The sequence below is a fragment of the Cryptotermes secundus genome, unplaced genomic scaffold, assembly GCF_002891405.2.
Source record: "Cryptotermes secundus unplaced genomic scaffold, Csec_1.0 scaffold1769, whole genome shotgun sequence".
NCBI classification, from domain to species: domain Eukaryota; kingdom Metazoa; phylum Arthropoda; class Insecta; order Blattodea; family Kalotermitidae; genus Cryptotermes; species Cryptotermes secundus.
Window position 1 is genome coordinate 318,428 of NW_019727434.1, and position 15,005 is coordinate 333,432.

General features: G+C 41.7%; 1 protein-coding gene across 1 annotated transcript in view; it reads left to right on the forward strand.

The window, feature by feature from the left end:
* LOC111864824 (dynein heavy chain 10, axonemal) overlaps positions 1-15,005 on the forward strand; it is a 136,110-nt gene that overhangs the window by 62,589 nt on the left and 58,516 nt on the right. The window contains exons 36-42 of the mRNA XM_033751598.1: positions 534-788; positions 2,324-2,581; positions 3,908-4,130; positions 5,345-5,529; positions 9,184-9,276; positions 11,250-11,402; positions 12,634-12,745. Coding sequence (XP_033607489.1) covers positions 534-788; positions 2,324-2,581; positions 3,908-4,130; positions 5,345-5,529; positions 9,184-9,276; positions 11,250-11,402; positions 12,634-12,745 — 1,279 coding nt within the window. The remainder of the gene's footprint in view (positions 1-533; positions 789-2,323; positions 2,582-3,907; positions 4,131-5,344; positions 5,530-9,183; positions 9,277-11,249; positions 11,403-12,633; positions 12,746-15,005) is intronic.

Here is a 15,005-nt window from a genome sequence, read left to right on the forward strand (position 1 = left end):
AAAATGTTAGGAAAACCTCAGTAGCTGAGCGACTGGTGTCTTCTCAAAAAGGACTCAGCCCCACAGAGTTACTCAGAATTACTGCGTTTTCTGGCTTTGTCCATCGTCCGGTGTTCTGAAAACTGGAGAACACAATTTTCGGGAAACTGGATCAGTTTCCGTCCTCAGGTAAGGGGGAGACGCTTACTCTGTTGGGTCCCTTAGAAAGAGCTAACCTCAATCACTGGGCAACCCATGTCAGTATAACTACAGCTACGTATATACAGACCTCAGACTAGGCTTTGTCAAAGAGAGATTACAGAAAAAACTGTGCAATAAAATTTGTGACGAAGCATACAAGCATTAATTGGAGAGTGTTGTGAAAGCATTTTGTGTCTACAGCTAGCGCCATCTGTGGAGCAAAACTGAACACTCAGGAATTTTTTCAAAAACCGGACGATGGACAAATTCCAGAACCCTATAGTTCTGAGTGTTATACACCACCGTCAGAACCCATGCAATTGGTTTCCTAGCTTCATCTTCTACTTTTATAGGCGTGTTCTGTGACCGAGTTATACGGCGCCTTGCACCCGATCACTCGAGACTGGACAGATGGTCTCTTGTCCTGCATATTCAGAGATATCAACAGGCCCACTGATAAGATGGAGAGACGTTACGTTCTTTTTGACGGCGATGTGGACCCTCTCTGGACCGAGAACATGAATTCTGTGATGGATGATAATAAGATTCTCACATTGGCGAATGGTGAAAGAATTAGGCTGCTAGACCACTGTGCACTTTTATTCGAGGTACAAAATCTTCATACTTCCTGCAGCACAATTTCCTGTGTATTAGTCACCACTTTATTTTTACTGTGGTTCTGAATGGGTGTGAAACTTGGTCTCTGACATTAAGGGAGGAACATAGACTGAGAACAGGGTGTTGAGGAGAATATTTGGACCGAAGAGAGATGAAGTGACAGGAGGTTGCAGAAAATTGTATAATGAGGAGCTTCATAACTTGTACTCTTCTCCAAGTATAATTAGAATGATCAAGTCAAGGAGGATGAGGTGGGAAGGTCATGTAGCACGAATAGGGGAGAAAAGGAAGGCATATAGGATATTGGTGGGAAAGCCAGAAGAAAAGAGACCACTGTGGAAGACCAAGGCGTAGGTGGGTGGACAATATTAAAATGGATCTTAGAGAGATAGGATGGGATGGTATGGATTGGATTGATCTGGTTCAGAATAGGGACCAATGGAGGGCTTTTGTGAACACGATGATGAACCTTCCGGTTCCATAAAAGGCTGGGAAATTCTTGAGTAGCTGCAGAATTGGCGGCTCCTCCAGAAGGACTCAGCTCCATACGTAAGTAAGCATTAGTCACCACTTCATTCCGAGCATCGTGGCAGGCTAGTTGCACCGTATTTCGGAGGCCCGGATGTTATGGCTGAGGTTTTATTGGTACTGTTCAGAAAGTTCTGGCAGATGCTGGTTTAATATTTCGCAGTAGGTCACGACCACTTCCCTTCCAGTCTATCATTTACAGACATCCTCGAATATTACGCCGAGACAAACTTCACGAATGAACTTCCATATCGCTCTACGAGCGTTTTATATAACTGCCTTAAAACACCAGAAAGTCTGGTGATAGTCAACCGACTTTTGTGTTTGTGCCTGCTTCACGCTACTTTCACGTTCGAGGCGAAATGTTCCTCCGAAACGTCGGTTGACTTGTACTAGATTAGGGAGCGTGATATCCTATAAGACAGAACACTTCTACCGTAATACTTTCGTATCATGTTAACAGCTGTGCCTGCCGTACATATTGGTAAGGCTACAGAGTAAATGCAGTAATTCTGAATTCTGCCTGCTGTAGGCAATGTGAGGCTGGCGGGGAAGTTTATATATATATAAAGGTGACTGTGTTATGAAATACTAGAAATCGCTCCTTTTAAAACATGAATACTTCAATCTGGAGTATAATTCTTAATCCTATGTAAGATTTGAGGTTTTCACGGCGGTGACTATGAAGAAAGCAGTTTTCTGGGATGTGGTGCCGTGTAGATATTGTGTTAACCGACGTTTCGGAGGAACTTATCGCCTCCATGTTAGCACCTGCTTCCACTTTTTCTTCTCTCTAAGATTTTATTCTTTCTTCTACCCTGAAGATGGAGGCGATACGTGCCTCCGAAACATTGGTTAACACAATATCTACACGGCGCCACATCCCAGAAGACGGCTTTCTTCAATTCTTAATCCTGTTTACTAATACCTTTTCCTCTAATTTGTTTTATCAAAGTTTTACCTTGTTGCTAAATATGGCCCTGTGTTACAAACGCAGGCAGGAAGCCTGCAGTATGCTTCACCAGCCACTGTGTCACGTGCTGGTGTGGTGTACGTAGAACCCAGGAATTTAGGCTACAAGCCGTACTGGGACCGGTGGCTAAGGTCACGACCCGGCGATGAAGAGAAAGCGCAACTTGAGGACCTGTTCGTCCAGTATGTAGATCCTCAAATTAAGCACATTATTGAGGGGCAGATGGGCCTTATGCAGGCTACTCCACTGAAGACCGTTATACCACAGAGAGGGCTTAATATGGTATGTGCGTTCTTTATTCTTCCTGTGTTGTAACTGTGTTCTAACTGACTCTAAAATTATCCCCTTAACAGACAGTGGAGGCCCATAGGGTCGTGAGATGTTGGGGATTTCATATTTTCTAGCCAATCGGCTCTGAAGACGGTAAGATTGTCAGCCCTATGCGCCGGCCGCCCTTTACCCGCATGAAGATTCCTGGTACTCATTTCTCTCAGAGACTGAGTCAACCCCAGGGCGTTGTAACTGACTGTAACGAATTTTAATGTAAGCTTCATGAATTAAATTTTATCAGACCCGTAAAAAGTCAATTAGTCATTACTTTAAACGAATTCGGGATTACTTGGTTTTTGACTTTTTCTATCGTCCAGTATTTTAAAGGATGCAGCATTTGAGAAACTTGATCTCCGTCCGTTCTCATGTGAGATGGTGGGGAAAATCCACTCTGTTGTTCCGTTAGAAAATATAATCACTGGACCTCTAACGGACCCAGAGGGCATGTGTCTCCCACTTCCTCACCTGAGGACGGGAACAGATCCAGTTTCCGAAACCTTGTGTTCTTTACAATACCGGACGACGGACAAAACCCAAAAACCCAGTATTCCCCGCGGAACGCTTTTGAATCTACACGTACTTTAAACACTGTACAGTATTTTACATTTTCTTTTCTTAAAGATTGGCCACCTCTGTGGTCTAGTGGTCAGAGTTCTTGGCTACAGGTCCAGAGGTCTCGAGTTCGAGTCACGGCGCTACAAGATTTTCTCAGAAATAGTGGGTCTGGAACGGGGTTCACTCAGCCTCATGAGGATAATTGAGGTGCTACTTGAATGGAAAATTAGCGGCTCCGGTCTAGAAAAATAAGATTAACGGTCGTGGGAATCCGTTGCGCTGACCACGCAACAACCCCTTTCCGCTAAAATTGACATTAACTTCGCCGACAAGCGGTGGTCTCTCGCTCGGTATACTTCGCTTGTGGACTACAGGCCACGGAGTTTCTGTAAAGATTCGTTGACCTAATAAGTGCTTTGTGACATTGGTCAATACGTAGCTGATGCATAATTTTACACGAGATCCTGATAAGCTGTCTGAAGTTTAGTGGAGACCATCGGACGAAAGAGAAATTTTAAAAGAATTTTACCCAAATGCTTCCTTGAGTGGATGTGTATTTAGTGCTTGCTCAAGACGAGTTCTAACTGTCGCTACCAGAGTTGAGTTGGCCAATTAAACTTTCATTTTTCTCTGTTTTTCGTACCAGGAAGAGTCTAGTGACCTTAAGCTACATAAATATTGCGAACAGCACAGCTCCAGACCTTCTGATATTTTATTCTGCAGATAATGCAGCTGTGCTTCATGATCGATGTTCTGATTCCGGCCCGAGAGGACCCAAGCAAGCAGGTGACCGGAGAACTGCTGGAATGCCTCTTTTTGCAGGCCTTGTACTGCTCACTAGGGGCGTCGCTAGAGACAGAAGGGCGCTCTCAGTTCGATATATACACAAAGAAACTTTGCGGCATGCCCAAATTTGAAGATACCTTGGACAATAAGGCAACAGTAGGTGAGTTAACATGATTAAAATATGCATATAGATTTCTATATTGTAGTCTTCTGTACTACAACCGATGTAGTTTCTTAGCAGGTTGTTGCCAGAATTTAGGTGGAGCCCGCTGCCTCCATCTTCAGTATATAATTCAGTTATCATATGTTTAATCTTCTTTGAGGAGGGAGTTCTACACGGAATTTGTCAATTGTCCCAATCATCCTACCTTTCCTGTGTAACATCCATACTGACTGACTTCAGTCCCGAAGATGGAGGTAGCAGATTCCTCCGAAACGTTGGTAACCACTCATGAGTGTCGTACTCTTGAAGACGACAGTTTGAATTCTCACCGCCGTGGTAATATCAACCTCAAATGAAACTTAAAATTCTCAATCACACGCGTGAGTGTCGCAGGTATATATACCCTCAATATCATCAGCACATAAATTTGGCTTTCGACAGTGGACAGTTCTCGGGGGCATGCTGACTGATAGCATGGACGTTCTTCCTATATTTACGACTACGCAACATAATGCCTGTACAGATCGGAACCCACACTTTCCAGCTTCTCCTTGATTTCCTTCTCACCAGTCTTTCTGTAAGCTTATAATTCCATGGCCTCCTCTGCTACTTGTCCTCACCCATTTCATCTATGGCTTCGTCACGGTCGACTGGTTTGCGCTCTGCCCTATGTGGAGGTTTCAAATTCCTGCATTGTGCCTGAGGGCTATTATTACGAAAAAAATGTTGTAATATAAGAAATTTCTCCGCACGGATGACAATATAGCGCCATAAAACAAGCTGAGACTTGAATTTTCTGTTCTTTCGCTTAGTGGGGGGTGGAGTCCAACCGGGTCCGCTCGGCACGGCTGCCACTGATTGGCCTATTGTACCTGTCCCGCGTGATTATGATGATGGAGCATTTGGTGGCATGAAGATTGGCAGGGGAAACCGAAGTACTCGGAGAATACCCGCCCCAGCGCCACTTTGTTCACCACAAATCCCACTTGACCAGACCCTGGTTCGAACCCGGGCCGCCGCTGTGCGAAGTCAGCGACTAACCGCTTGAGCTAGGGCACGGCCAATTTTCTGTTCTTGGTCAGTAGCCCAATTCATGATGTCTAACCGCCCGAGCTGAAGGTCGAGACTTCTTATACCAGTTCAAGCACCCTTTCGTTAACATGTTTAATTTGTATCAGCCACGAAAGTTGACCCAATTTTGTTTCCAACAGGTAATTTGCCTTCCTCGCAGCCGACTTTGTATGATTATTATTTTGACCACAAAAATCGGTGCTGGATGGCATGGAAGTGGACGGTGCCTGAATATGTCCATGATCGTGAGAAGCAATTCAGTGAAATTCTCGTACCTACAGTGGATACAGTGAGGACGACTTGGCTGCTGAAACTGTTGAATGAGGTACGAATTACAGCTTGCAGCTAGAGCAATAGATAGAAAGGAAAGGCTAATGTCTTCGGTTTAAGAAATTATGCATTTATCAACCGTGTCTCAACCATGTTCGTTGTCTTATTTTTGTAGAATAATTGGCTTTTTGCTGTATATAGTTTGAAGAGTATAGCACAAAGCTATTTACACTAAGTACCCGAATTAGGAAAATAATTCAACCGTTCATGCGAAATAGTTTCCACGTTCGGAAAGTCCTTGTGGCGGTGGAGATTGACGTCTGCAGTCTTCAGAGGACTCTGCGGTGTAGTGTGTTTCCTCCTCGAGAAACACCACTTGCTAGGAAGGCGTTGCCAACGCTGAAGTAAAATATAAATAAAAGCCATTTGTTTGTATAGTGGCATCTGGGTTATGACACCGTGTAACTTGGGAAGTATGTGCTAAAGTTCAGAAGAAACATACTGCTCTCATCTCCGTTTCGGTTCTGAACATTGAGACAGTATTTTCCTCCGAAACTTCAGTAACCGGCAACCGGACTACACGGAGATGTAACCACTAAGACAACAATATGAATCTTTATTGCCACGAGGATCTCAGACCGTGTAAATATTATTTATTGGTGGGTTTGCATCCCCACATTCTTTTCGTCATTGACATCATAAGAAGCTGTGTTTCCTCGTACGGTTGCAGAAATTGGTAGTTTCCGGCTGCTCCGGTCCATAAATCAGTATGGAGCTATTATTGGAGGGAGTGGGTTTCCCCATGCACCGCGACTAATAGTCTATTGTACGTCCCCCTTTGATATTCTACCAGTCGCCATACCCTGCCGGTACGGGTGCTCGCTATCAACCCCATTCAGCCAGCAAGGCTGGCAGTAGTACCCGATAACTTCCTCATCTACCGGAGGCATTGGAAACTACTTGGGCGGGGAACTTTGCCTAATTTTGCTCAGAGGTCTCCTAGAGATATGAGGATTTTTACGTGCCGTAAATCTACGACACGGGTCCCACGGCTTAAAGTCCCTCCTTAAAAATTCCACGACTTCCGCCGGGTTTGAACCCGCGTACTTTGAGTCATGAGGTGGGAACGTTACCCCTAGACTACGGAGGCCGCTAAGTAATTCCCTAACTCATCGTAGGAAACATGTTTTCTTTATAATCTCATTTTGGAAGTACTAACATTGTCATAGTTCTTTTTCATTTCCGACATAATTGGGAATTTTCGTAAACAACAAATTCCCTTGTTTCGTTTGTAGATTTAGATTCATTTCATTGCAGCCCAATGCAGCCAAAAGCAAAGCAGTATTCTTGAAAATGTCCCAGTAGAGAGATATTGTGTCCTTGTTTCGTTCTCAGCAGACAATTTAGCGGATTCTGCGGCAACTGCAGAGAAGTGAGGCATACATAGAAGTCATTAGGCTAAGTGCTGCACTACCAGGACTCGAGGTTTGATTCCTGGCAGGGCGTGTTATTTATTTATTCTTCTTAGCATTCAGACTGACGTCAGGGCCTGTGTAGCCTACTGTCCAGTCGGTACTGGAAACAAAGCGACAGGACTGTGAAGCTGACCATTCATTTCAATATAGTGCCGATGTTAAGAGTGCTTGGAGCTTTGCCTCCATTGATCATAATTCTTCATGGCATAGTGACTAATTAACCATAGGGACAACTTTACCTTTATCTAAATTATTTTAGGTTACGATAGTTTGAATTGATTAATACGTTTGGATATTGGTGCCATTTTCTCTGTTGGTTAGATGAATGAATTTTCACAAACGTAGCCCTAAGTGAAATATTATTCGCAGTAAAAATGTACCTGTTCCTCTTTTTCAGTATTTCTTTAGAGGGCATTATTTTCATAAGGTAAGAATAATGATATAATTTGTATTCCAATAGAATTACTATCGTGGATATTTTTGTGAGTGGAATGTTGTATGTCAAGAATAATTTATTGAAATTTGAGTTATTGGTAAATTCTAAGTTGAATGGAACTTTCAGCATGAGAAATATTACGTTAGAAACGGATTAAATTTATCAATTGAAGATGAAATATGGAACTTCATTAAAAAAAAAGAAGATACAACAAACGTAAGATAAAATAAGATATATCGAAATGGGCCAGAAGGAACTGATAAGAGGTTTGTACCTCGTAAACCGTAAATTGCCTGTGCTTCTGTGTAGTTGTTTATTTCCTTATAGAATCACTCAGAATTTTAGTAGCAAGTTAGCAGGACTCTAGTTCGCACTTTTGCTAGAATGATTTAAACTTATTATGAATAAGCTCACAGTAATTATGTTTTCTCGGAAAGTCTGAAATTCACGATATAAGAGCAGAGGTTTCGGCCAAATGAATGCGAGGCATATATCGTCTCGTATCCTAAGGCTCTATGACTTTTAAGAATTCCGTCTTCTGGGATATGGCGCCGTGTAAACCGACGTTTCGGAGGAACGTATCGCCTCCATCTTCAGGGTATAAAAATCCGCGAGCTAGGAACCAGTGTGAGCAGGTGACTGTAGTCTGGAGGTGATACGTTCTTCCGAAACGTCGGTTTGCACAATATCTACAGGGCGCCACATCCCAGAGGAAGGCATTCTTCATAGTCACCGCCGTGAAAACCGCAGATCTTATATCTATGACTTCTATTCCATTTTGTTTACGGCCTGGATGCATACAGACTTGTTGAGCTTTGCAGCTAAGGTAAGTGTATTGTGCAACCAATGTTATGTTACCCTTGCACTGTTGGCCTTGATTTAAACAATTAAATACCCGAAAGTCAAGGAAAGTGAAGTCAGAAAAGCTGCCGTGCGGGCAATGTGCTACATATTTCTCAATAGAAGACCGGACCAAGTACATCTGCCTAGTCTTTAAAATATAGGTTCTACATGTAATTAGAAATATTGCACATACCTCCTTGTCAGAGAAATCGATGAATTTACTTGACTAACTCTGATATTTGATTTCTATTTTTCTGGAAGTTGAAAACAGGTTCAACATATCTAAAAAACCTCCCACTGGACTCGATTTTGAATCAGTTCCAGCCACCTCTTGCCTCAATTTCCTAAGCTCTCTCTCTCTTTCCTGTTGGTCTCACTTTGGAGCATAGGGCATCCGTGAAATGCTTCGTTTCACTTCAGTTTCTTAATGCTAAGATAATCCGTAGGACTCCTTGGACGGGTGATTAGCCCGTCGAAAGGCCGCTACCTACGCAGGACAACACAAACACAGAATGAATGCAGACAGACATCCATGTCTTGACTGGAATTCGAACCCACGATCCCAGTGTTCGAGCGAGCGCGGCCACTGTGATCGGCTTCCTAAGCTCTAGCGCAATATTATTTTCTTATCTCCTTGGTATTTATAGTGGCCTTTCCCAATATTCTATATGTATTTCTTGTCTCCCATATCCTAGCAAAATGCCCAGCCCAACTTAGCGTCCTATGTCATAATCCATACACTGTATATACCATCGTAGCAATAAAAAGTGACAGACATTCATGACGAAGTGGGTCTTAAATCTTTGTAGCCTCGATCCATGATTTTCTTAAATCTGTACATATCGTAAAACAGGATTTTTGAACGAAGGCTGGATAGTAGTTTCTCTCCTGAGAGACATATTGAGTGAGGTTCAAGTATACGTGTCATTGTGAGATGCTTATCATTCTGTTTTAGGTAAGGAGGCCAGTAATTCTGGTTGGAGAATCTGGAACTTCAAAAACTGCGATTATGCAAGACTTTCTGAGACAGCTGCACTCAGACCCCTATGTAGGTATTCATACGTACGGATAACGGAAAAATGTGTGCAAAATATAGCACTTCAGGAATTAACAATTGGTCACTTTAAGTTACCTTGGTTTAGTACAATTTTAAGCAATAAATAATCCTAGCAAAATGGTTGCCTTTCAGCTGGCAACTTGTATCGCCGTTGAGATGTGCAGTATAACAAAATTATGTTGATTCTGGAAACATCCAGAATAAAAGCATGTACTGGTCCCAAATAACTTCAGCCACTTTTATGGATAGATGATAAATCTGTCACGGCTTGCGATATGATGTATCGTGTTTTCGGAGTGTCCTAGGATTATTTTGTTCTTCGGTTTAGACTGAGGAGAAAATGGATGCAAACAAAACAACATAATAATTTCCTGTTTCTGGCATTAATTAACTCTGCAGTAATGAGTTGTAGGTTCAGGCCTGCTATCAATAAAACCGTTCAAACGTAATATCGGATTTCATTTTCGAATATATATTTAATGAATTTCCTATCAGATACCGCCACGTGTTTGGGGCACGCACGAAAAATAACGCGTTTTACATCGGACGATTGGATTTATTGGCACTGCGGTAACAACCTCTCTTACTTCCAAGCAATACAGCGCTATCGCTCATTTACATAATTTATAGTTCACCGTTTTACACACACACTAGGATTCTTAGTCTTCAGTAGTCGCCTCCTGGTAACGGAATTAAAACAGTCTCACTGTGACTAAATCTTCTAATCGCATACTAAGTCATCATAGGCCGACTTCTAATTCTTCCTCAACTACGAAATTACCGTAGCTACTTCCTACCGGCAGCTGAACTCACTTGCCGGTCCCATTCTCTCAACTGAACTAGCTACAAGCAGACTCGCGCTATATAACAGCCGCACGGACCAACGCACAGAAAACAGTTCTACTGTTGTGTGGCAGACACTACACAGAAGACACATGTCACGTGATCGCTATCCAGCTAGTTCATTGGCGCGCTGACTGCTGCCCAGCAACGGGCTGTAACATTCGTACGCTGAAACACAGCTTCCACTGTTGCACATTAGAACATGTTTACAGAGCCGGTGCCTGGCAATGCGTTGATGAATTCCTTTACAATGCTGTCAGGTGGGCAATAAATTAATACGTATTGTAAACCAGCAAAAATATTTGTTCCTTTCCGGGGTTTTCATAAAATAAACAACACTGAAATATTAAAATTGCTTGCATCTTAAATCATGCAACAGTTATAATTTTTTACCTACTGCGTGTAATAATAAGTATAATAATTAATGTTTATATGAATTGTAAAACAATGATATAGAAAGTAAAAAAGTAACAGAGAAATTTAACCTCTTAACCCGCACATGAAATTTAGTGACGTCAAGAATCAAAATTTAAATATTCTTGCTTATGATTAAAATGAGTTTAAATAATTGAAATAATGTGATATGTCTGGCCTTAATTACTTTATCTCCTTTGCATCTCAATGGAGATAAGGCTGTAAATATAAAATAATTTGGTGTACGCTTTAGAAAGAATGGGGTTGTCTAGCGATTAAATAACGATGGTCATGCATAGTAAACCGTATATATTATCCTAAAAACATCAGACGGCGTAGAGTGAAGGATATTAGGAGACAGAAGGATTTCATATTATAGAAAGGAGGGCCAATGTATGAGAAAGGCACCTTAATTCAGAATTACGCTGAATGTGTTTCTATAGAAATGTCAGTCTATCAACGCCCCCCCCAAAAAAAAACTGGGGTAAGAAATTTCGGTTATTTTTTAAAATAGGAACTATGTATCTTCTATGGTTACATGTGGGGCTTAGGACTATTCTTATAATTTAATTTATCCTGGCATTATTTAAGTAGTCATCATAATATTAAAAGAATTGTTCCATGGTATTTAGCAAAATTATTGGCCAAATGATTATATGTTGGCTTTCATTGATGATTATGTCTATTGTTAAATTTTTGATTTGCAGATGATATTGAACATCAATTTTTCCTCCAGAAGCACTTCGTTGGATGTACAGCGCAATTTAGAGTCTGTTTTAGAAAAACGAACAAAATATACTTATGGTCCTCCAATTGGAAAGAAACTAATTTGCTTTATTGACGATCTAAACATGCCTCAGGTAAGTTTAAAATTACGTAGTGTCAGCAAATATTATGTCAGTTTGTTTCCGGTTTCCAATGTTAGAAACTGAAATACAAATATGTCTATACCTAAGCAATGTTAGCATTTTTTAAAAAATTGCTCATATGGAAGATTATTTCTCATAATGCGAAAGTGTGTTGAGTTCCCGAACAGACACTGTTTTAGGTGTTTGTTGCGAGATTGTGGACCTTTTTGGCCACATCAAGGCGACCATGAAAAAACAGTTTACGTCGAAATATTAGACAATTTATTTACTCTAATATTGCTGCTGGCCACATTTCATTCCGAAGGTGGTGTAATTGATTTGAATTATGAAAGCTGAGGATGTATGGAAGTTAACTGATGTGGACGAAACAGGACATAAGCAGGGGCTTCCAGCACTTCTTGGTTAAAAACCGTAATTCTGACGGCGTTTGGCTTGAAATATCTGACGCCTAAACCTATGCGACATAAACGCCACAAGCGTAAAATTTATACGAGGCCCCACTCTGATGAAGGCGCCCAATGTCGAGAGGTTGGGGGACTGGAGTTTATGAACAGAAACCACTTATATAAGAAGACTTATCTGTCGAGGTAAATTTCACAGTTAAACACGTACGCTTTTTGAACGAGGTTGCCTACAGTGCCATGTAGTAACCGCTGATATGTGTTTGTTCTCATAGTTCTCGTTCGGCGTTACAATCCGATTGTCCTACGGCAACCTCCGTCCCTGAGGTGTCAAAATGCCCTTAGTACCTAACGGCACAATTCAACGTCTGTGAGACGTCTGCATGTCCAATTGGCGCAGGCTATTTTTGTGCCTGAAAAGGCGTCGGTTGAAGATTTATGTAATTTATTTATCAGATACGGGATGCAGTAACCATAATTATACTTATTATATTATTATATGTAGTAACTGCCTTCTAGAAGAAGTTATTGAAGGAAAGATACAGGGGCGGATAGAAGTGACCAGAAGACGAGGAAGAAGACGTAAGAAGATGCTGGATGACCTTGGAGACAGAAGAGGATATTCTCATTTGAAGGAGAAAGCTCTAGATCGCATTATGTGGAGGAACTGTTTTAGAAGAGACTGTGGACCTGTCGTCTTGACAGATTACAGATGAATGAATATTATATTAATATATATATTATTGAGCAGCTACTGATGTCGGCAGGTTATTCTTACAGTAACAGGTATGCTTATGTTCTACATTAATTGCTGTTATCAGGTTGATGAATATGGAACTCAGCAACCGATAGCTTTGCTAAAACTTCTTTTTGAAAGAGGGGGATTCTATAACCGTGGGAAACATCTGAGCTGGAAGAACGTCAAGGATTTGGGTATGTACATGATTATCCTGATCTGCTCAGTCCTCTTATTAAATATTTTCAAGTTCAAAATTTTGAGTGTACTTAATTTGGGATACTGCGAAATATAGCGCATAGATGTCAGGCAGTTTCGAAGAAAATTCTATATTTTGATGGATCATTTGCTTCTTTGTTTTATCTTGTTCTTTAGTAGCAACTGCTGTGATGACAGTTAACGTTGTTTTCTTCTTTTGCTTACTAGTAAGACTCTCATCTTTAGGCCTTTGTGCTAATACAATGTACACTGGTGTTTCTTTGTTTCAATACAAACGAAAAACTCATTTCCTCTCACATTTCAACGTAAATCATTTTTCAATCCGTTCATGTCTTAGGGAAAAATTCATCATATGAACCAACTATGGGCGTAGTTTTAAATGCAAATCCCAGAACATGTACCTACTTAGTGTGTAGAAACAGCCTTATGCCTGTAAGCACACTCTGAAGGGGATGGCTGAGCCGTTCATTTGCATGTTGCCATACTTCGCGGTTGAATGGGCAGCACTGTTTCTTTTTTCAAATTCAGGAGGTTCCACGTCGAATCTCGATCTGTATACCTGCTAACCGGACAGAGGATTGTCGTGGTCTGCCTGAACCCCTCCAAGAAAATGCGTGGATAGTGACCATTCCTTCCCTCGTTCTTTCCATGAAATATTCTCTGATCAGTGCTTACTTCAAAGCTGTATATTCGGAACCATTGAAAGCGCTGTGTAGTAAACCACAGTTAAATAAATCCGGGAGGCAAGTGGTGAAATACTACAAAAAATAGACCACGACCGTTTCAATTCACCTTCTATCCAAATCATCATTTCTATTGGCTCTGCCATCCTACGCGATCCGTATGGAGCAAAGTTTCCTTAATAATAATCGTAGATGATCAGTTAAAATGTTTGTCAGTGATTCGCCAGGTGTAGACCTGCTGGTTATGTGGTTATGAGGAAAATGGCAGTGACCTTTCTATGCGCTTTCGCAACCCTGCGGAGCACCAATTAAAATCTCCCCGTCCGTCTCTCCGTATGCATAAAGCGACTCTAGCACCGCTGGACGAAGTTTCACGAAAATGCCCTTCTGCCAGAAGCGCTTTAGTTGCTAATGTTTTTACCAGAGGTGTTGTAACAGGCCGTGGAGGCCCATAGGGTTATGAGACTTCGAGACTCCTATTTTTTTTCTAGACAATCGGCTCATAGATGGCGGTGAGAGTGTCAGTCTTACGCGCCGGTTGCCCTTTACCCCCAGGAATATTCTTGGTACTCATTTCTGTTAGAGGCTGAGTGGACTCCAGGGCCATAGTGCGGCTGGAAGGATTAGGTCAATTGAAAAAAAAATCCAGTGACCTCATCGGGAATCGGCTTGTAGCATAGTGCCTCAACCAACTACACTACCGTGGGCTCCGTATTTTACAAAGGCATTTCCATATGTTATGCCCCAAATTTGAGATTAGAAAGAGGATGGTATGACCCAAAAAAGCCAGAGACTTGCGAAAAGAGTTTCGCAGCTATTACAGTAACTTGTAAACACTAGGACTGGCAATTAGGTTAAGAATGTAAAGTCAGCAGGTCTATGTAATCACAAAGCCAGTAGCTTACCTCACTCGTAACCTGGATTCAATTGCAAGAGACTGCTTACGCTGCAATTAGACGCAAGGGGTCCGCCCAACCACCCATGAGAGCCAATGAGGAGGTTATTATGAGGATGGAGGACACTGAGGGGGGAGTCACCCACCCTCTTTCGGCGAGGCTGAATCAGCGAAATAAAACCATAAATTTGGGAATTTCGGGGGACTTGTGAAGACGTTCTAACAGAATATTCAGTTGTCAGCCGGAGGCGCTACTCAATATGGGTTTAACAAGCGCCGGAAGGGCCTACAGTCTTCTATGTCAAGTAAGTTTGTTTACGCATATTAGCCATGCTGAGTAATAATAGTGTTGTTTGATAGTAATGGAGATAACTGTGTGGTTGAGTTATTTTTAATGTGTAAACTCCAGTGTACCCAGTGAGCCCCGAGGGTAGGATGATAGATTAATGTAAAGGCCTAGGACATTAGGCAGGCCATCAGTGATTCATAGTATATATATATCAAGGTTAGGGTTAGTGTGTTGTAGTAAGATAGTCTATGGGAAGTGAGATATAAACATAACTAAGGGTAGTTTATGTAGAAGGGACCGTACGATAGATAGGTAATCATCTATCATGTGTAATCAGAAATGTACAGGGAAATTATGTATTCTCGAGGGGG